This window comes from Rattus norvegicus, chromosome 8 (assembly GCF_021556685.1).
Source record: "Rattus norvegicus strain SHRSP/BbbUtx chromosome 8, alternate assembly SHRSP_T2T, whole genome shotgun sequence".
NCBI classification, from domain to species: Eukaryota; Metazoa; Chordata; class Mammalia; order Rodentia; family Muridae; genus Rattus; species Rattus norvegicus.
In genome coordinates this window covers 119,010,029-119,031,282 of record NC_141541.1, presented here as the reverse complement: position 1 = coordinate 119,031,282, position 21,254 = coordinate 119,010,029, and the positions used below count along the sequence as shown (strand labels likewise).

At 45.1% G+C, this 21,254-nt stretch overlaps 1 protein-coding gene and 1 pseudogene across 5 annotated transcripts in view; both read right to left on the bottom strand.

Annotated features, from left to right (window-relative positions):
* Positions 1 to 12,615, bottom strand: part of Trank1 (tetratricopeptide repeat and ankyrin repeat containing 1) — a 79,443-nt gene extending 66,828 nt beyond the window's left edge. For 3 of the 5 annotated variants that reach the window (XM_087562446.1, XM_087562447.1, XM_087562448.1), the window contains exon 1: positions 11,903 to 12,397. In XM_087562446.1, the coding sequence (XP_087418572.1) occupies positions 11,903 to 12,312 (410 nt within the window). In that variant the 5' untranslated portion in view covers positions 12,313 to 12,397. 5 annotated transcript variants of the gene reach the window in all.
* On the bottom strand, positions 7,867 to 8,045 carry LOC120094533 (U2 spliceosomal RNA; annotated as a pseudogene).
* Positions 12,616 to 21,254: the final 8,639 nt, after the last annotated feature.

The following is a 21,254-nucleotide window of genomic DNA, read 5'->3' as shown; positions in this document are numbered from 1 at the left end:
ATTAAGCCAGAGTAGCCAAGATATTTGTAATAGAATAAACATTAAGGTAAAATAATATTTAGCATTTTTAAATGTATTTATAGAAACTTACCTACATTTTTTTGAGCGGTCCTAACATGTAAAATAGTAAGCATGTGAACGGTACAGCACAGTATATCCAGAAATTAATATATGCCATCAAATAACTGCCTGTGGATAAAGGTAGCTTTTAAATAAACTGAAAAGAAATGAACCATGACCTGGTAGAGCCTGGGAAAGACATTTCCCCTTCACACTCTGTGCTAAGGCAAATAATGGATGGTCTAAAAATACCCACGCCCTAATCCCCAGACCAGCACTGGTGAGCATATCACACAGCCAAAGAAACTTCACAGGTTTGGTTTTGTTTGCCTTAAAAAGGGAATATTACAGTGTAGACGTGGGTAAGCCTTCTCTAGCCACAAGATCTGTAAAGGCAGAGCTCTAAGGCTACAGTAGTAGAGATACCACAGGGCAGGGAAGAGAATGCAGGAAGCTTCAATCCTAAAACATCTGGACCTGCTATGGAAGGCCTTGAAGGTTGAGAACCATAGGAAATAGGTTCCCAGGGGCAGGGATGATGGGTCAGTGGCTAAGAGCACTGTCTGCTCTTGCAGAGAACCCACATGGTACCTCACAACCATCTGTAACTCCAGACCCCAGGGAAACCTGACTCCCTGTTTTGGACTCCATGGTGCTGAACATAGACCAGAAGCCATACACATACATTATTTTACATTTTTTTCAAATACAGTAAAGAAATCAGCTCCCAGATTAAAGACAATGGAAGCTTAGGTCTATGGCTGCTAGGAACAAATAGATCCTGCCAACAAAGTGAGTTTAGAAAAGCTAAGTAAGCTTTCTAGAGGAAGGGTGGTTAGTCGAAAGGGTGTACATATTTGCACTTCGTTAGTACCTTTTACTACATCAGCTGTGCCCTCTTCAGGGAACCACTGAGAAGATATAGCTATAGATACACATTTTGAATTGTCTTCAATGTTCTAGGGAGAAACATGTCATCTAAGTGATGCAGATGTACAGCTTTAATCTGGGACCTACCTCAATGCCCAACAAGGACCTTGTTTAAAAACTAAAGAGCAGTAGTGGGCGAATGCGGCTTGCAGGAGAAAGGGTTTCTTTTAGCTCACAGTCCATGCTACATAGTCCATCATGGTAGGAATGAAGGCAGCAGGAAGTGGACTCAGCTGGTGGCATTGGTCCCATTGGTCACATGGCACCACAATAAGGAAACAGAAGAGATAACTGCATGCTGCTATCCAGTTCCCTTTCTCCATTAACACAGGCCAGGGGAATGGTGCCACCCACAATGGACAAGTCTTCCAACCTCAATTAAAGCAACAAAATAATCTCCCACAGACACGCCCAGAAGCCCATCTCCCATCCCTCAGATTCTGTCAAGTTGACAAGTACCATTAGCCATCACACCCCCTTCACAACAACATACTATGCAATAGTTTTTACAAAAAATGCTTTAGATAATGTCCATGTGCTCATATAGGATCATTTTCAAAATATATTTGGAGAAAGCAGGTGCAGAACACTGTGTGCAGTATGCTTCCTTTACTGATAAAATAAATAACATATAAATAAGTCGATAAATATGAATACCATATAAATATGCATTTGTTTATATATTCATGAATTCTGACTCAGTCATTAAAGTGCTTACGACACAGGCATGACAAATTAAGTTCCTATTCCAGACACCTCCATAACAGAGCTGGGCATAGCAGCACAGTATGTGTAATCCTAGCACTGGGGAGCTGGACACAGGCAGATCCTTGGAGCTCACTGACTGGAAAATTCACTAAATAGTGAGCAGCAGATTCATAGTGATTAGAGAGGGTACCCACTGTCCACTCTGGCCTCCGCATACACATGCACGTGTGCACACACACACACACATACACTTAGCACAAAGTCAACTAATTGATTAATTAAAAAATTTTTAACATCTAGAAGGGACCGTGAGAAATAAAATTTCTTAACCTTCCTGGAGAAAGGAAGGAGAGTAGAGGAAAAAGACTTATCTTCATAATCTGTTTATATCTTACGAATCTCTGAATTACCAGAATTCAAAAAAGGTTTTATGCATCAAAAAGAATTTTTTTGAGAAAGGGACTCTAATAGCGCTAAAAGCAAGTGACAGACATAGGTCCATGGAAAGCCAGCCCCTGTCCATCAAGGGGCAACAGAGCAGCTAACAGCACCAAGGTCAGCAGGAGTGCGGCCACTGCTCTCACCTACACTGGTGGCCAGATAAACATCTGTCGCAAACACGCGGCATTCAGTCCTGGAACTTAGCTTTCAGCTGTTGGGAAACTGTTCTTCAAATATGCTTTGCTCACTGTATGATACTCTGTAAAAGCCATTCAAATGCAAACGTTCTACAGAGAAACTTATGTAAAGTGCAGTACATCTTAGAGCAGAATATTGATATTTAAAAATAAGAGATGCCTCCATATAAAGTGTAAAAGCTGTCAAAATATGCCATTGACGTGAATAAAGCAAACTGGAAGACAATTTGTAGAGCAACTTGGAGAACAAGTGAGAGAACTAGGGAGGTGTGTGTGTGTGTGTGTCCATAAGTACATTTACAAAATAATAAATGGAGCTGCAGAGATCGAGCCGTGGTTAGAAGTTCATACTATTCTGTCAGAGGACCTGAGTTCATTTCTGAGCACCCACACTGGGCTGCCCACCACTGCCTGCAACTCCATCTCCAGGGGACCTGACACACTCTCCTGACTTACACAAGCACTGCACTACTGTGCACATAGCCACACAGAGACACACACACATATATACAGTTAAAAGTACAATAAAGAAACTAGTCAAAGCAGTGGACTCTATGAAGGAGGTCTAGCAATGGAGCGCATGTTCTGACGTGTAAGAGACTAACTTCTGTTTAGTCCCTCAGTTTGTGCTAACCCATGACTGCTGCATTAGGAAGTGAGTGTACCACCTTGCTAAATATATCCACTGAATCACAGAAAGGTTTAATACAGGATGGCTGGACCCCAATCTCTGCAGCCCACAAAGCCTCTGAATGCACCCAGACTGGCATTTGTTCTGCTCACTGCTTGTATGAGAGTCTCCAGTGCAGCTCCATGACACCAGGAGAAGTGCGCTGCGTACTTCTTACCTGACGGCCCCGAGCTAAACCCTTCTCAGCCATTTCCAGGGGAATATGACTGAAAAAAATCAAAAAAGGAGACACACAGTTACTCCGGTTTGAGAGACCAGGAAGCAGGCTGACACAGGAAGTAATCCTCCTTGAAAGGCACATGCTCAAATCTAAAGTCTAAGTCTGTGCTGACGACCCCTTGGTACACATGGTATACGAAGGGTGACAATGACTAGAAAAACACAAGGAACTTCAAAGTTAAATGCAAATCCTCAAAAAAATAAATAAATAAAACACAAACGTGTGCATCCATACCTATTTCAAGACACACAGAAAGTTCGGACGAGCTACAAGGTGTGTTCACTCACACACCCAGAGACACACACTGCTGATTTCCAGAGCCCAAAGTTTACACACAGCCTGGCATAAGATAAGCTATTATTGGTGATGTTCTAGTGTAAATCCTTACATTGACCAATACTCTTTTCTTTTCTTTTCTTTTTTTCTTTTTTCTTTTTTTTTTTTTTTTTTTCGGAGCTGGGGACCGAACCCAGGGCAAGCTCTCTACCTCTGAGCTAAATCCCCAACCCCGACCAATACTCTTAATAAACATCTGGTCCTTTGATCTAGAATCTTCCTTTGTGACGCCTCTCATTCTACCTGCTTGAATTTCTCTTCCTCTATCCAGATACAGCTCAAAATTGTCTTTCCATTTGTCTTCCCAGGAGTACTGAGGAGCTGTGACCTTAGTGCTGCTCACATCTCCCTCACCTATCTCCCAGGCTTGCCCAGTGTGAAGTACGCTCTATCGCCGTTAGCAAAGCTTATCAAGGTATACCCTTATTAACCCAAGCCAGAGCCATCCAGTATGTCTGAGGGCCAGAACTGACTTAAAACAAAAAAAAAAAGGCAAACATAAATTTAAAACAAGTAAAAATGAATATATTGGAGGAAAAGTCCAGGAGCCACAGTTAGTGCCTGGTCAATGTGCTCAGGTTTAAACAGGCTCTGGAAACTAGCAACATGTGTGTTCCTCCCTCTGTCTGGTTGATGCTGATGGACAGAGGAGCTGGTCCAAGACTGACCAGGTTACCACTCACTTCACAGTCTATAATTCTATGTTTGTACTGTATTCTGTGGGAAAGAATCCACTTGTAGCCCAGCATACACACACTGTTTGGTTTGTCCTGAGGTAACTTTCAATCTAGATGCCATCCATGCAAATCCTCCCCTGCTATACAGAGAGGATAATGTGGGAACACAAAATCTCAGAACATGGCCAGAGAGACCTGATCAGAGGGTAAGACTAACTTTGGAATGGTTGGAAGCCTTTGTTTCTTTTCCCTGGCTAAAGATGAGGTGGGAGGCAACCTTTGGGATGGTGATGCATTGTCTTCTCAGACTGCTGGCTTTCTTAATAAAGCACAGTATACGATCACTTCCTGGGGTCAGTGAGATGCTTCAGTGGGTAAAGGCTCTTATCCCGGAGTCTGATACCTGAGTTTGAGCCTCAAGACCCACCCACATGGTGAAAAAAGAGAACCAACTCTAGCAGTTATCCTCTGCCCTTGGAACGTGTGTGCCAGTTTTTGCTTATGGGATGAACAAGCCACTTACAAAGGAGAGGGCCCTGGAAGCACCCTTGCACATGAAGGAGGAGCTCACCCCCAGTTAGATACAAACTGCTGAACATTCTAATCACAATGACTCAAGACGACCAGGTGATGCTCCGTTTGCTGTGTTTCGTGTACATCCTTGGCCTAGTGTTCCCTCCCAGCTATCCTCCTTGTTTCTCAGGCTAGAAATCCTGTCCACTTTTAGTGCTGCCTTCAAGAACAGGAAGACTCAGTGCTGAGCTAATTAAGAATCTACATAAGCGGTAGTTGACTTTCAAAGGCTGGCACTGAGCACAAAAGATGCACAGCCCCACCAGTTCACCGGGTGCATGGAGTTTAGAGAAGGATGGAGCTAATGCAACCAAATTGAGCCCAGAGTATCATAGGTAAAGGTCATTTACTCTGCAGATTTTTAACAAAGGACACAAGGTCATGTTCCTGTTATGTGCTTCGAAATCAAGAAAAAGTCTGGTCAAAGAAAATGGTCAGCGCTGTTACCATAAAAAGAACAGCATTCTTAGTTTCAGTATAACAGAAGAGCAGGTTTACCTAGTTCAGTTCCTTTTTTTTTTTTTTTCCGGAACTGGGGACCGAACCCAGGGCCTTGCGCTTCCTAGGTAAGCGCTCTACCACTGAGCTAAATCCCCAACCGCGTTCAGTTCCTTTTTATCCAACAGTTTCCCAGCTTTGCCTCCATTATTGTTCTCTGGTTGTAACTTAAGTATTTTCTTTGTTGAGAGAGAGAGAGAGAGAGAGAGAGAGAGAGAGAGAGAGAGAGAGAGAGAGAGAGAATATGAGTGTGTGTGTGAGAGTGAGTGTGTGTGTGAGAGAGTGTGTATGTGTGTGAGTGTGTATGAGTGTGTGTGAGTGTGTGTGTCTGTGTGAGTGTATGTGAACGAGAGTGTGTCTGTGTGAGAGTGTGAGAGTGTGTAAGAAGTATGTTGTGTGTGAGAGTGTGTGTGTGAGAGTGTGTATGTGTGAGTGTGTGTGTGAGAGAGAAAGAGTGTGTGAAAGTGTGTACGTGTGAGTGTGTGTGAGTGAGACTGTATGAGAGTGTGAGTGTGTAAGAGAGTGTGTGTGAGTATGTGTGAGAGTATGTGTGAGTGTGTGTGTGAGAGTATGTGTGAGTGTGTGTGAGTGAGAGAGAGAGAGAAAATAAGTGTGTGTGAGAGTGTGTGTGTGTAAGAGAGAGTGTGTGTGAGAGTGTGTGTGAGAGAGAAAGCGTGTGTGAGTGTATGTGTGTGAGTGTGTATGAGTGTGTGTGTGAGTGTGTGTGTGAGTGTGTGTGAACGAGAGTGTGTCTGTGTGAGAGTGTGAGAGTGTGTAAGAGAGTATGTTGTGTGTGAGAGTATGTGTGTGAGAGAGTGTTTATGTGTGAGTGTGTGCGAGAGAAAGTGTGTGTGAGAGTGTGTATGTGTGTGAGTGTGTATGAGTGAGAGAGAGAGAGAGAGAGAGAGAGAGAGAGAGAGAGAGAGAGAGAAGGAGATCACCATTCTTGCACATAATGCTTTCTTATAGCATTCTGCACTCTTAAGGAAATCTGTTGGAAAATTGGTCATTCTGAAGCTAAAGCACTGACTTTTCAGCTCCACTTCCCCATCTGGAAAAGCAAAAGGGATCTTGTTCCTCACTGTTATTAAAAACAATGGCCAGTAAAAATATTTCTTAATTTAAATATATGTAAAAGCACATATAGACACATAAACTATAAAAGTAAGTTTTATATGTGATGTAGCTCATTATACATAATACAGCATTGTTAGAAAATTATATCGTGTGTACATGCTTCAGATTATCAAATAAATATTGAGGAAAGAGGAAAAAGTAATAAGAGTTAACCTTCAGCCTCCACTTCATCTCTTAAGTGTTCTCAGACTCTCTCCTGCAGGCTCTATTTTCACAGCTAAGACGAGTTTCATCCCAGCAAGCAAAGGCAAAATAACAAAGTGTCTAATGAATGTGTCTGTGACAGCAACCACAGGAAAGAGAACCAACCAGCAAAGAGGAGGCAAGGCCTGCTTGTCGTGGGTCAGGAAGGTAAGAGAACAGGCATCTAGTCCCAGATGCACCCATAACTGTGTGGAGACACTTGCCTCATGAGATGGCTGTGGTCCTGACAGTGAATGTGACCAGCTTTTTTTTTTTTTTTTCTTTTTTTTTTTTTTTGGTTCTTTGTTTCAGAGCTGGGGACCGAACCCAGGGCCTTGCGCTTCCTAGGCAAGCGCTCTACCACTGAGCTAAATCCCCAACCCCGTGACCAGCTTTTTTAAACTTCAAAAGTAGCCATCATTGTAAAGAGGAAATGACCATACTGAAGTTCTCCATTCCGCACGCACATCTTGGTGGGCGTGGCTCTGTGTGGTACACCTTTTATTGGTTTTGTTTTGTTTATTGTTTTGTTTGTTTTGTTTGTCTTGTTTGTTTTGTTTTGTTTTGTTTTGTTTTTTAAAGAAGACTTAGACTCCCATAGGCCTGTGATAGTGAAATCCAGTTCTGAGTAGGCATGTCACATATACTCACCTCATCTTCCTGAGGATTTAAAGACCTACAAAAGAGACTTTAGACTCAAGAGCCTAACCTGGATATCTGAGGGTAAGATGAGAGAATAAGACTGACTCACATGGTATAACACATGAGAAGTCCAGTTAACAAAGAATTGCCATATTCCAAAGACAGAGTAGAAAAGCATGAGTAATCACAGTGATACGACATCTGAGAAGGGTGGTTACACTGAGGGGCAACACAGCAGAAAGGGACAAGCCTCAGAGGGCTTCAGCAGCATGGTGCCCTGCAGAAAACCTACAGCAAAGGGTTCATCTGAAAAGTGAGCCAGGCGATTGGTAGTTCTACCCACAGGACAGGCCCAGTTCATACGTGACAAAATCAGTAACATGGAAGAGAAAGCAGCAAGCATGGGAAACCCAACAATGAAACTGAGATTTAAAAAATAAAGTAGAAATGACAAAAAAATGTGGGACTGGAGACTGCTCAGTGGTTAAGAACACCCGCTGCTCTTGCCCGAGGGCCCAGGTTCTATTCCCAATATCTACACGGCAGCTCACAGCTGACTGGAACTCCAGTTCAAGGGCATCTGATGACCTCTGTCGGCACCAGGCACATACATGATACACATACATACATGCAGACACATAAAATTAAATAAAACTAAATCTTTACGAAAAGATATGTTAGAAATAAAATTCCAGCCAAGTAGAGTCACCAAGAGACTACACTTGATCTTAGCCAAAAGGCCGAGAAGCGATATCACCAAGAGACTAAAATAAGCAGAAGAATGTCAGAAATCGAAGACAAGCTCTAGATAATGCAGTGGTTATATATAACCATGACCACAATGTCCAAGAACTCACAGCGCATCCGATGTACTAAGTAAACAGGCTGTGAACGAGCTAGTGTGGGTATTCTGACGTCAAATAAAGTAGGCTGCAAGCCAGTCTGAGAGATGAAGAAGGCCGTATCGTAAAGAGGAAACCATGCATAAGGATGGCAGAACAACTGTAAATATGAGCAAGCCCCCAAATATTGGGGCTTCCAATCCATAAGACAAATCCTAACAGACATGAAAGAGGTTAAGAACTCCAGTTAATAAGATTAGAGCTGAAAGGGGTATATATAGTAGATACCAAAGAAATCCAGAGGTTCGTTAGGGAATGCTTTGAGGTTTTCAGCTCCAAAAGACTTGGAAATCTAGACCAAATGGATGAATTCCTGGGGACCAACAGATGACTTACCAAGACAAAATGAAGGAGATATCAGCCATTGTAAACTGTCTACAGTGTTCACTGAGACTCAAACGGTAATAAAGAATCTGTCAACGAAGGAAAATCCAAGACCGGACATATTTACTACTGAATTTTCCCAAACCTTTAAAGAGCTAATTAATATACTACCTGGGCAGTGGTGGCTCACAACCATGACCTCATCACTCTGGAAGCAGAGGCGGGTGGATCCCTGTGAGTTTGAGGCCAGCCTTGTCTACAGAGCTAGTTCTAGGACAGCCAGGGCTATACAGAGAAGCCATGTCTCCAAAAAAAAGGGTGGTGGGAGAACTAACATGCCAATGCTCCTCAAACTGCTCCTTAGAATGGAAAGAGAAGCAGCAGCACTCCCAAAGTCACTCTGTGAAGCCAGGATTACTCTGATTCCAAAAGTAGATGAAGGCTCAAAGAAAACTGTGCGCCAATTTCCCTGACAAGCCTAGATGCATACTTTCTCAATAAAGCAGTTGCAAATAGAACCAGTACGTCAAGAAGACAACCAGGCTGGTTTCCTCCCAGAAATGCAAGGATGGTTCAACATACACAAACAGTGAGTGTCGTACAGCATACAAACTTAACACCGGAAATCAGAACAGGGGACTCATAAATCAGCACACACAGTTGTAGCCACCTAGTTCCTGGGGGGGGGAAGTGTCAAAATGTACATTGGAAGCAAAGATTCCACAAATTGCACTGGGGAAACTGCATAGTCACACGTAGACCAATGAAATTAGATCTCCTCTCAGTCTGGTAAAAAAAAAAAAATCAATTCAAAATAAATCACTAACAGGTTAACTTAAGCCCTGGTACTCTGAAAGTCGAGGACTCTCGGAAAAGGGCTCCAGTAGCTCAAGATATCACTGCATTAATTGACAACTAGGATTGCATGAAATGGAAATGCATCTATCTGCATAGCAAAAGAAACCACCCGCAAAGTGAAAAGACAACCTACGGAATGGGAGACAATATCCATGAACTATACAACTATGATGAGAAATCAATATCTAGAAATCAGTAAAGAACTCCAAAATTTAAAACCTAGTCATTTTTATTTTACATGTGTGTGTGTTTTGAAGTACATAGATATGAATTGTATTGCATTGTGATCAGTGTCCAAGAAGGCCAGAAGAGGGCGCCAGAAGCCCGGAAAGTGGAATTCCAGACAGTGAGCCCCCAGGTGAGGCAGGGAACCCACCCCAGGTCCTCTGCTAGAGCAGGAAGCAGGAGCAACCACTAAGTCGTCTCTCTAGCTCCCAAAACCTCAAAAATTACACACTCACAGTCAGGCAATCAAGAAATGGGTAAGCGAATTGGACACCGTCCTCAAAAGAAGAAATACAAATGGCCAATTAATGTGTTGAAGGCATTCAGCATTCTTAGATAGACATCAGGAAAAACGCGAATTAAAACTACATTGATATTCCATTTCACTCCGGTCCGAATGTGTATCTTCAAGAAAATACTTGGCAACAAAAACTGGAAAGGATGTGGGTGGAGCTAAAGGAACCCCTAGAATGCTAGCAGTGTCCCTGTGAACCGGTGGTGCTGCCATTGCAGCAATCAGTCTAGATGCTTCTCAAGAGACTGAAAGGCGACCACCGTATGATGCAGATACTCGATGGCATCTACCTGAAGGAGTCAAACTCAGAAAGCCACAGAGGCACTTGCACATTCATATTGATCACTGCAGTAGTCACAATGTTCAAGAATCAGCCTCGACACTCACCAAGAGATGGGGATAAAGAAAACGTGGTATTTATACACAATTGACTTTTACTCATGCATAAAGAATCAAACTACATCATGTGCATGAAAACCAATGGAACTCGGGATAAAGTAAAACAAAATCAGCGAGACTCAGAAAGGCAAATCTTGTTTCCTCTCACATGTACAATCTAAAATTACACACACACACACACACACACACACACGCACGCATGCACACACATACACACACACACACACACACACACACGCACGCGCGCACACACACAGGTGGGGGGATAGGAAGGAGGGAGGGAGGGAGGGGAGAGAGCACTGGAACAGGAAAGCAGAAGGGAAGCATTTTGCATTTTGGTGAGTGGGAGGTGCCAGGGGGCGGAGAATTGTGAATAAAACATTGCTCACAAAACACAATGACGTATTTATATGAAAAACTCTTAAACCCACCGTGTACACTAAAAATTTTTCATAAAATACTGAAATGAACTATTTTCTCATACGTAGAATCTAGATCTCTATACGTATGATGTGAAACATGGGGGACAGTTTGAAGGGACCAGAGACAGTAATATTAATGTCATCGGGAAACCCATTATTCTGTACAGATTTTCTTAAGCTTTTTTTTTTTTTTGAGAAACAAAAAAAAAAAAAAAAAAAAAGGAATTCGCCCTGCAGTCCTACAAAACAGCCCTGGTAGAAAAACAGTTAAAAATTTCCCGATCCCTCTACAAGAAGGTACTTTCTAGAAAAGCACCAAAGAGGCTGTCGATGCCAACAGGGTAATAGCCTTTCCTCAGAATCAAAACGATGCCTGGCACGGGAAGGCTGAACACTGGGTAGCTAGAGATGGATTCGGGTGTAAGGGTCGCAGGGCCTCTGGATTTCAGCTCATCCTTTCTAGCTAAAGAAGCGGTGATTAGGACCCTGCTCGCTGTGCTGAAGCGGGTCCCCAGGCTGCAGAGCTCACAGTGCCTTCTTCCCTCTTTTTTAAATGTTTCCTTTTCTTTTTTTTTCCAAGTTGCACACCTCCCTAAGAACTGTCCCTAGACATCTCTCTTCCCCCCTCTGAGAAGCGCCCCCCGCAGGGAGCAGAGTCCCGCAGCGGCCCTGCTAGTCCACTGCAGCGGGTTACAAGTGCGCAGAGCCCGCGAGGGCAAGAGTGCGGCTTTGGGGCTGAGGATGAACAGGGCTGAGTCGGGCCGAGCAGCAGGCTGAGCCCGCGCTCCTGTGCAAACAGCCCCGCGACTCGGGGTCGGCGGCGGAGGGTGGGCCGCGGAGGCCGCAGAGGTAGAGGACGAAGGCCTCCCCCTCCAGGGGGCAGCCTGCGCCCCGCGCTCCCCGCCGATCCCGCGCCGCCAGCACCGCGCGGCTTCGCACACCTCGAGCCAGGTTGTGCGGCGAGGCGCGTCCGCCACGGTGTGGCTGAGAGGCTCCCTCCGGAGAATGGGGAGTGATGGTCCCCGCGGGGAAAGCGCCGCTGGGCCGCGCCGCCCCGGCCGGGTCGCGGTGCGCGCCTTCCCGCGCCAGGCCGCGGTCGGCGGGAGGGCGGGCGACCCCGCGGGGCCTCAGGGACTCGCGGCCCGCAAAGCCCCAGGCGCCCCCCCCCCACACCAGCTACGCACCTTGCCGCGCGCGGGTCCCACATGGCCGGGACCCGCCGCCGCCGCCTCGGGATGCGCGCAGGTGACACTGAGGCCCGGCGTTCCGAGCCCGGGACGAGGCGGAAGGCTGCTTCCCGCGGCTCGTGCGGGACCGGCTGCGGGAGCGCAGCGCAGGCCGAGTCCGTGTTCCCACGCGGCTGCGGGGGCCCGAGGGCCGTCACGTATCGCCTGGTGGCGGGAGAGGAAGGTGTCGCCTTTGCTCCGAGGAGAGTGTCCCGTCCCGCGCCGCCCCGCGGGAGAGGCCCGCGGCGTGGCGGCCCGGCCTCCGGGGCCGAAAGCTTCGCGCCGGGCGCGCGGGACCGCGGCGTGGGGCCCCGTCTCGAGCTGCGTCTCCTCGGAGGCCAGCGGCGGCCCGCGGTCCTGGAAGCCATCGCTCGGCAAGCTCGCGGAGGCGCGCTCCCCTCGGGCCGCCCGCGTCGTCCCCTCAGACGCCGACGTCGCACTCACCGCGCGCCCGACGCGCCGTCCCCGGAGGTCGGGAGCGGACGGGGCAGCGAAGCTCCGAGCTGCGCGACGCTCGTCGCCTCCGTCATGCCGAGTTCCTGTCACGCGGGCGGGAGCCGTCCAGGCGCCTGGCAGAAGGGCCGCGAAGTCGTGAGGGTGCCGCGAGGTCGCTCCGAGGCTTTCGGAAACCAGGACGCACACTCGCCCCCCGCCGGGTGGTCCTAGCGACTGAGGGGACAGGAGTCAGGTTCCCACCCTCCACGGGCCCCGACCCAATCAGAGGGCGCGGCCGCTGGCACGCTGCCTCCTGGTGGCTCATGGGCCTCCTGGGCCAGCGCCCAGGGCGCGTCGAGGAGCGGAAGACAGGAGCTGGGGGAGGCGGAGGGGCCGAGGCCCAGGAACACCGCGGTCCTTCCTAGATCGTCCATGGGAGTAGGAACCAGTCAGCCCTGACCAGCAGCCTCCTTCTGACCTTCTCCCATTTCAGCTCCCACCTCCCAAAACGTGAGACGCCATTCTACCTCAAAGTCCTTCAGTGACACCCCATTGCATATGGCTGGGCCATTAGACTCCTCAGTGTTAGCCTAGGGTCTCCAGGCACATTGCTCACACAAACGCTGAACTCCAGTGATACCCCATCCCGGTAGTATTTTTAAAACGCTGGTTCCTGCCTTTTCTTCTGATTTGTTATGGGATATATCTCACGAGTGCAGTTTTTAAAGCCTCCCAAGGGATTATATCACGGAGTAAAATTTGAGAAGCTTGCTGTCCCCAGATATTGCTAGACCTTTCAATTTAAAGAGACTTTTTAAATCCTTCCCAACTCTAATGTGTTTGGTCCACCAACACCAACAACAACACCACTCCACAGTCAACCTCATCATTTCCAGTTCCAAAAGGCCTAGTGTGTTTCCTACGTCAGATAAGGCAAGAGATTGTGGGGACAGTACAAGAATAAAATATGCATCTGTGCTTTTCCGTCCATTTCCATAGCATTCCCCTCTAATATATGTTATACTCTTCAAAATCGTCGCATAAATGGATCTTGCTTTTCAAAATTACTTCAACTTTTATCAAAGTGAGGTATTGGTGCTGTTAAAAAAGAAAAACGCAATCCCCTGCTGCCCTCCTATCTCACACCACTGAAGCAGTCGCCTTTGTGTCTTTGTGTCAGCTTATTTAATTGCTGTGTTCATGTCTGTAAATGTGTTTGGTTGCTGCTTGGGATATTTCTTCCCAGTTTTATACAGTACCCCTATCTAGTAAATAGTTTGAGACTGCTTACCAAAAAACCTTTATGTTCGGTGTTCTAGTTTATCTGGGTATAAAATTCAGGATAAGGCATCATTTACACCACTGACTTCTAGCTTCGAGAATTATTGAAACTGCTAGAAACATTCTATCATAGACCTCTTCTATTATTTGATTTTCTTTAATTTGGAAACCTAAAGAAATTTCTTTTTCTCTTCCATGTTTTGAAATTATACAATGCTTGACAGAGATGTGGGCCCAATTGTCTATTCTACTAGCTACTAGATAGTAGATTATTTAATTCCTAGTGGCCAAGCTCCCCAATTAACTTATTGCTTATTTCTTCTCCGTTTTCAGTATTTCTCTCTTCTTGGATAGCCCTATCATTGAGATATAGGACTTCCAGAATTGTCCCTCTGACATAGTTCCTTAACTTCCAAATCACCATTGTCCTGGTTGACATTTTTGGTTTTTTCTGATCTTGTCTGTTTGCTTGTCTGTCTATCTGTGCAAGACAGGCTCTCACTATGTATGTAGCCTAGGCTAGCATATGTATACATATGTACATATACATATATGCATACATACATACATACATACATACATACATACATACATACATACCAGGCTGGCCTTGAACTCACAGATCTTCCAGTCCCTTCTCTAGTTTATAAGCAGTGTCCTAACTTTATTTTCCGATTCATCTTATATCAGACTTCTTTTCCAAGAACTCTTCCTGCAGAGAGCATTACTTTCCTGTCAGTCCATTTTCCTCCCATGATTCCATAGCTTTCCTTGCCTCCCTCTGAAAACTGAAGGCCGTTCTTTCTTCTGCATACTCTGTTCTCGGGGTCCTCTCCATATTTGTGTGCTTTGTTTCATTATTCCTCCTGTGGCCTCTCTACCCATGTCTGTTGCCCATGAGGACGACGAGGGGGCATATGTCCATCGACAGAGAACACAGCGGATAAACCGTGATATATTTGTACTTTGGGGAGCTGAGAAGCTATACTCAGGAGTGGAGGACATCTCCGTGCAACCCTCTAGGCTGGCAGCCAAGAAATATTAAGTGGCAAAAAGTTTAGGTGGAAACCGTATAGCATGCCACTTTTAAATGGTGTCATTTGTTAATGTATTTTTTTTTCAATAGGAGGTGAGTATGTGCACTTGAGTGTAGATGCTCGCAGAAGCCAGAAACATCAGAACCCTGGAGCTGGAGTTATAGCCAGGGGGATTGTAAGCTAGCCAACAGGGGTGCAATAGAGTTCAACCCCTGGTAAACACACAATGGAAGGAGAGACCTGATTCCCACAAAGAGGGAGGGAGACAGATGTGGAGAGAAAGGAGAGGGAGAGGATGTAGGGGTGACTCAAATACAGTATAAGTGTTAAATGGCATACATAGCAAAATTATGCATGTATTATTATGTATGTTTGTATGTATGTATGTATTAATAACCTGGAGACCTGATTCTAACAAAAGGATTGTAAGTGTAAATCCTAACATAGTCAAATTAGCTGAACACAGTGATTTTCTTTCTACATATTAAGGAATTATTGTTAGCTGGGTTATATATGATAACCCACTGTAGTGATTTTTTTAATTAACATTTTTAAAGATTTATTTTTTATTATTTTTAATTGCGCCTGTGTATATGTTCAGGTGCCCACGGAGACCGGAGACATCAGATCCTCCTAGAACTGGTTACAGTTGATTGTGAGCCTCCTGACCACTCCTAACCACTGAACCACCTCTCCTGCCCCTCCCACCATATTTTAAAGAAATGTTTCTGCCATAAATATTCCCTTTTCTTTAAAAGCAATGGAATGGTAGTTACATTGTGTCAAGTGTTTTATTTAAAATACTTGTGAGGGCCTTCAAGGTGGCTCAGCAAGTGAGGCAGCTACTGACAAGCCAGACGATGAACAAACGTTTAAAATGACAAGACTGGGTCAGAATAATGTCATTTTATAATGAAACAATGTCAGGTGATGCAGGTAAGGGTCGGAACTGGGGAATGACAGCACAGTGGGTGTCATGGGCTAGTAGGCGCCTTCTCCTTAGCCATGGTTTAGCCTGCCACTGATTTAGTCACCCACAACCGACCATAAAAATGTTAAATGGAAAATTCCAGAGATAAACTTTGTAAGTTTTAAATTGGGCACCGTTCAGCATGATGAGATCTTGGACCATCCTGTTCCCATCCAGCCCGCGCATGAATCATCTCTTTGTCCACACTGTACTCACTACCCGTCCTTCCTGGTTATCAGACCTCTCAAGGCTCTTGGAGCTGGTGCTCAAGTAGCCCTCATTACCCCTAATCATACCCCAAAGCACAAAGGGAGGGCTGTCGAAGCAAAGCCATAAAATGTTCCCTTTAAATGAAAAGCTAAATAAAGCCTTCACCTAAGACAGGAGAAAGAAATGTCAGAGTTGTTAACATTGACAGAACGATTTTCTGTGGTTGCCGTTGTGAAGAAGGAAAAGAAAATTCCAGCTATTGCTGTAATCACATCTCAAACCAGCAGCGTTATAGCCACTGTGTATGATAAACAAGTGCGGGAGTTAAGATGGGAACCCATTAAATCTGTGCGTGGGTGGTTCTCAGAATACCTGCAGCTTCAGACATCTGCTGAGGGTCAGAAAACATCACTTTTTACTTCTGGTTACTTTTCTTAAGTTTTCCATAATGAAAATATCTCATGCCTGCAGAAACCTTTCTGTCTATAGAATGCTTGCTGTGTACTCAGACGGTCTAGATTCAGTGCCCAGAACCCATGTTTTAAAAGCCCAGTTGTGGTAACCCCAATGCTGGAAACAGAGACAGGCACATACCTGAGGCTCACTGATCTGCCAACCTAGCCTATGCTGTAAGTTGCAGACCAGTGAGAGACCACGATGTTAAAAGGGGTGGGGGTGAGATCTGAAGAACATCAACCCAACACCCGATGACCTCTGCCCTCCACATGCATGCTCACCACACACGTGTTTACACACAGAGAGGTTTTGTTGTTTTTGTTATTGTTGTTTTAAGAATGATGGATCTAAAGATATTCGGCAATCACAGGTATCTGGTGCCCATGATTCTTTAGCCCTATATGATTCCGTTGTGTAAAATGAGCTAGCCCTAGCCCCCAAACCTCCATGCTGTCTGTAAAATGAGCTAGCCTTAGCCCCCAAACCTCTGCTGTCTGCTTGTCAACTGTCATTCTCTTTCCTCTAACAGCTTTCTAAAACACAGACTTTTGCTATTATTGCCATCTCAGACCCCTTCTCTGGAATCCTTAGGAATAATTCCTTTACTGGGGGGGGGCTGAAAAAGTAAGAGGGCAGGGAGGCAAAACACTCACTGTGCAAGGGTAAGCGAGTGCAGATCCCCAGCACCCACCAGTGCAGAGCAAAAGTGGTGGCCTGACTGCAATCCCAGTGCCAGTGTAGATAGAGCAGTGTAGTGCTTAGACTAGCCCCATTGATAAGATCCAGACTCAATAGAGACTGCCTCAATATACAAGGTGCAAAGCAACTGAGGAGACACCATATACCAACCTCTGTCCTCTACTTACACATGCACACACTCGTGCACACGCATACACACATTCACGTGCATGTACACACATAACACACACATGCTTATCCCACGCGCATGAAAAAATTCTAACTAGGAGTGGAGGTGTCCACCTACAGTCCCAGCACATAAGAGTCAGGGGCAGGAAGCTAAGGAATTTAAATGAGTTTGAGGTCAGCCTGGCTATCTGAGGACCTGTCTCAAAGGGGGGAGAGAAGCAGAGGGGCTAGGAAGATACCTCAGTTGATAAAGTGCCATGCCTGAGGACCACAGTTCAAGCCCTAACCCCCACAGAAAAAGCCCAGTATGATGATATACATTTATAATTCCAGACAAGTGGATGCCTAAGGCTCACTGTCCATCCAGCCTAGCACCATCATGAGCCCCCAAGGTCCCTGCAAGAATGTATGATACGTAAAACAAGATGAGAGGCTCTTAAGGAGGCCATACCGAAGACTGACCCCTGGTCTCACACCTATGGGCATACTCATGCTTGTGCAACCCCACACACGCATAAAAATGCATGCACGCGCGCGTGTGCACACACACACTGCACATAAACACTAGATGTAAATACACACACAATAAAAGAAATACCTTTATATATAGTTCTAATGGGGCATGAAGAGGGTATGGTGTCAATATCTATGTTCATTCCATTCCATTATTGGGCCCCGTTTCTTTCTCAGTGGTTGAAAGATCAGTCTTCACTGGAGTGTGCTCCATCACGTCACTCCTGCCCACCACACACACCTACGCCTGAGCCCAGCTGAGCTTCTGCACTGTGACATCAAGCGTCTCTCTTTGGTCCTTAGATTGCAGAGACAAAAACAAGGGTTGACTCATGGGGACAGCTGCCCGTGTTACTCACATGGCTGAGAAGCCTGACAGGATGATGGTGGTGACTGTAGCTATCAAACAGCAAGAGTTTTGTGGAAGACCAGAGACAGGGTTGGGGAGGACAGACACAGAACCCTGAGGGTCAGGTTCTCTAACCCTCAGAGCAGAGAGCCCTGTTGGGTAGTGGGCTCTGCTCACACTGTGCAGAGGCAGGACAGAGCATCTGAATCTTGTCATGAGAAAATCCTCTAGACCACAGAAGAGACACTGTTATTCCAGAGCTCTTCCTTTCCAAATGTAAGGTACTGGCCGTGCAAGCATGATGTCTTTTTTTTTAAAGATTTATTTATTTATTTATTATATATAAGTACACTGTAGCTGTCTTCAGAAGCAGAAGAAGGTATCAGATCTCATTACAGATGGTTGTGAGCCACCATGTGGTTGCTGGGAATTGAACTCAGGACCTCTGGAAGAGCAGTCAGTGCTCTTAACCATTGAGCCATCTCTCCAGCTTGCCAAGCATGATGTCTTGAGTTTAAATCCCCAGTTGGGCATGACAAGACACACTGATAAATCCCAGTGCTAAGGGGGCAGAGATAAGTCACTGGAACTCACTGGCCACCCAGCCTACCCAAATTGGCATGCTCTGGGTTTGGTGAGAAACCCTGTTTCAAAAAATAAGGTGGAGAGGAAATGCCCAGTGTCAACCTCTGGTCTCCACTGGCACATGTATGAACACCCAAACACATACATACACACATGTAACCCACACCCATGTACTCCCACTCAGAAACACAGAAAATAACATGAATAGCACTAAAATGAGTCAGCTAGGGCCTTACCTCATACTACATAATGTCTTGGGACCACATCTTGCCCACACATCCTTCTGTTTTTCACATATGAATTGTTAAAGAACAGAAATTCCCCTCTCACTTAAAAGCATTCAATGACTTATTTAATAACCTTGGTGGACTGAAGATAGGCAGATGATTTTAGAACTATATGCAGGTCAAAAAAAAAAAAAAACATTGTCAGAGACAATGAAAACATGTAATAATTGAGCTATACTGCAAAGGCCGCTACACCAAGTGATGATGACAGACCCAAGCCCATATGCCCAGATAGCTTGCTACGTGTACGAAGAAAGACACTTAAGTACATGATTGAGATCGTAGAGCATGTCTTGTCAGACACCATGTAACAGCGTTTATTTCAGCCAATGGCATCTGCAGTAATGAGTTCGTATATTCGTAATGGTGCCACAAAGTTCTAATCACCTAGTGACAGCATATCTGTGGTAGTGTTAGTCATTGTTCACATGTTTGTAATAATTATGTAAACAATAATTACATACTGTGAGTCATGCCAAAGAACAGCAATTTTGTTATGTATTATATATATAAAACTTCATATATATATAACATATACATAAAACTTTATATATATTAGATATGGCTTTATATATTAGATATGGCTTTATATATGTTAGATATGGCTCTATATATATTAGATATGGCTTTATATATATATATAGTATGTGTTTTTATATATGATGTTTAATAAATGTTATTGGATATGTTATATTTACATATTTTATCATATTTTTGGGGGGGTTCTTTTTTTCGGAGCTGGGGACCGAACCCAGGGCCTTGCGCTTCCTAGGTAAGCGCTCTACCACTGAGCTAAATCCCCAGCACCATTTTATCATATTTTAGGGCCTACTCCTTTCTCTAAAAACAAAAAGGTTTACTATTGAAGAGCACAATGACAAAACTGCCTAAGGGTGTATGTCTTAGAACATGCCCTGCTGTCAGGCAACGCATGACCGTACACACATAAAATCAGCCAAGTGCGTTTTAAGGGAAGAGCTTGCATGATGGCCTGCACCGGAGCAAGCGGTTTAATTTGCATTCCGCTCTCCTGTCACCTTTACGGTACTTTAAACGCCTATGATGATCCAAGCTGTTTCCAAAATCGCCCACAACCAAGGGTATAAGTTAGCCTCACTTTACAGAAAAGCAACGTGGAGAAATGGAAGGTTAAGTAGTTCACCGTGTGCCACTGGTCAGAGAGCTGAGCTCAGGATGTGAAAGTGAGCTCAGAACAACAGGTTTGGCTGTTCTCTGACACTCTGAACTCGGGCTGTTCTGGATTCTCAGACTGAAGAAGAGTTTCACAGAAGATCACTGTGGGCCTTGTACATTTCGTGTGCTTAGAGATGGGTGGGTGAGTACAGCAGGAAAAAAAAGCACTAATAAGGGGTTGGGGATTTAGCTCAGTGGTAGAGCACTTGCCTAGCAAGCGCAAGGCCCTGGGTTCAGTCCCCAGCTCCGAAAAAAAGAAAAGAAAAAAAAAAAAAAGAAAAAAAAGCACTAATATAAATTCTGGTTTCCACACAAATTTCCGTATTAAGTGCTGCTGAAGCGAGCACTAAATCTTGTTTTTCATTTCAGCAGAGCCTGTCTTCTTATCATGTGTCAACACTCTGACGATGCCAACTATGCCAGTGCTGGCTCTCATCTATCCTGATGGCACGGGAGGAGAAAGGGAGAGCATGTATTCCAACCCTAAGGCACGTAGCTATATGGGCCTTCACACATACTGAAGGGATCCAGCTTAACGTGACTACGGCCATCTTGCCTTCCAGGTGTGCTGTAACACATCCCAAACTCCGTAAGACAAGGAAGTCATTTAAGATAAGCAGCCAAGCACGCAGTGCTGCACTGATGCCTGGACCCTTCTCCACTAGTGTTTGACATGTAAATAGAGCTGTTTTTAAAAATATCTTTTTTCTTCTTCTTTTTAAAAAAGATTTATTGCTGGGCAATGGTGGTGCTCCCCTTTATTTAGTCCCAGCACGCAGGAAGCAGAGACAGACAGATCTCTGAGTTTCAGGCCAGCCTGGTCTACCTAGTGAGTTCCAGGATACTCAGGACTACACAGAAAAACCTTGTCTCAAAAGACAAGATTTATTTATTTTTATTATATGTACATAAATGTTTTTGCCTTGATATATGTCTGTACACGACAGACATGTCTGATGGCTGTGGAGGACAGAAGAGGTCATTGGATCCTGTGGAACTGGGATCTAATGGTGCTTGTATGAAAACCATGTGCATGTTGAGAATTGAACCCAGGTCCTCTACAAAGTCATCTCTCCAGCCCCTGTGTTAACAGTTTTTGAGAGAGCCCAGTACATTCATGTTAACC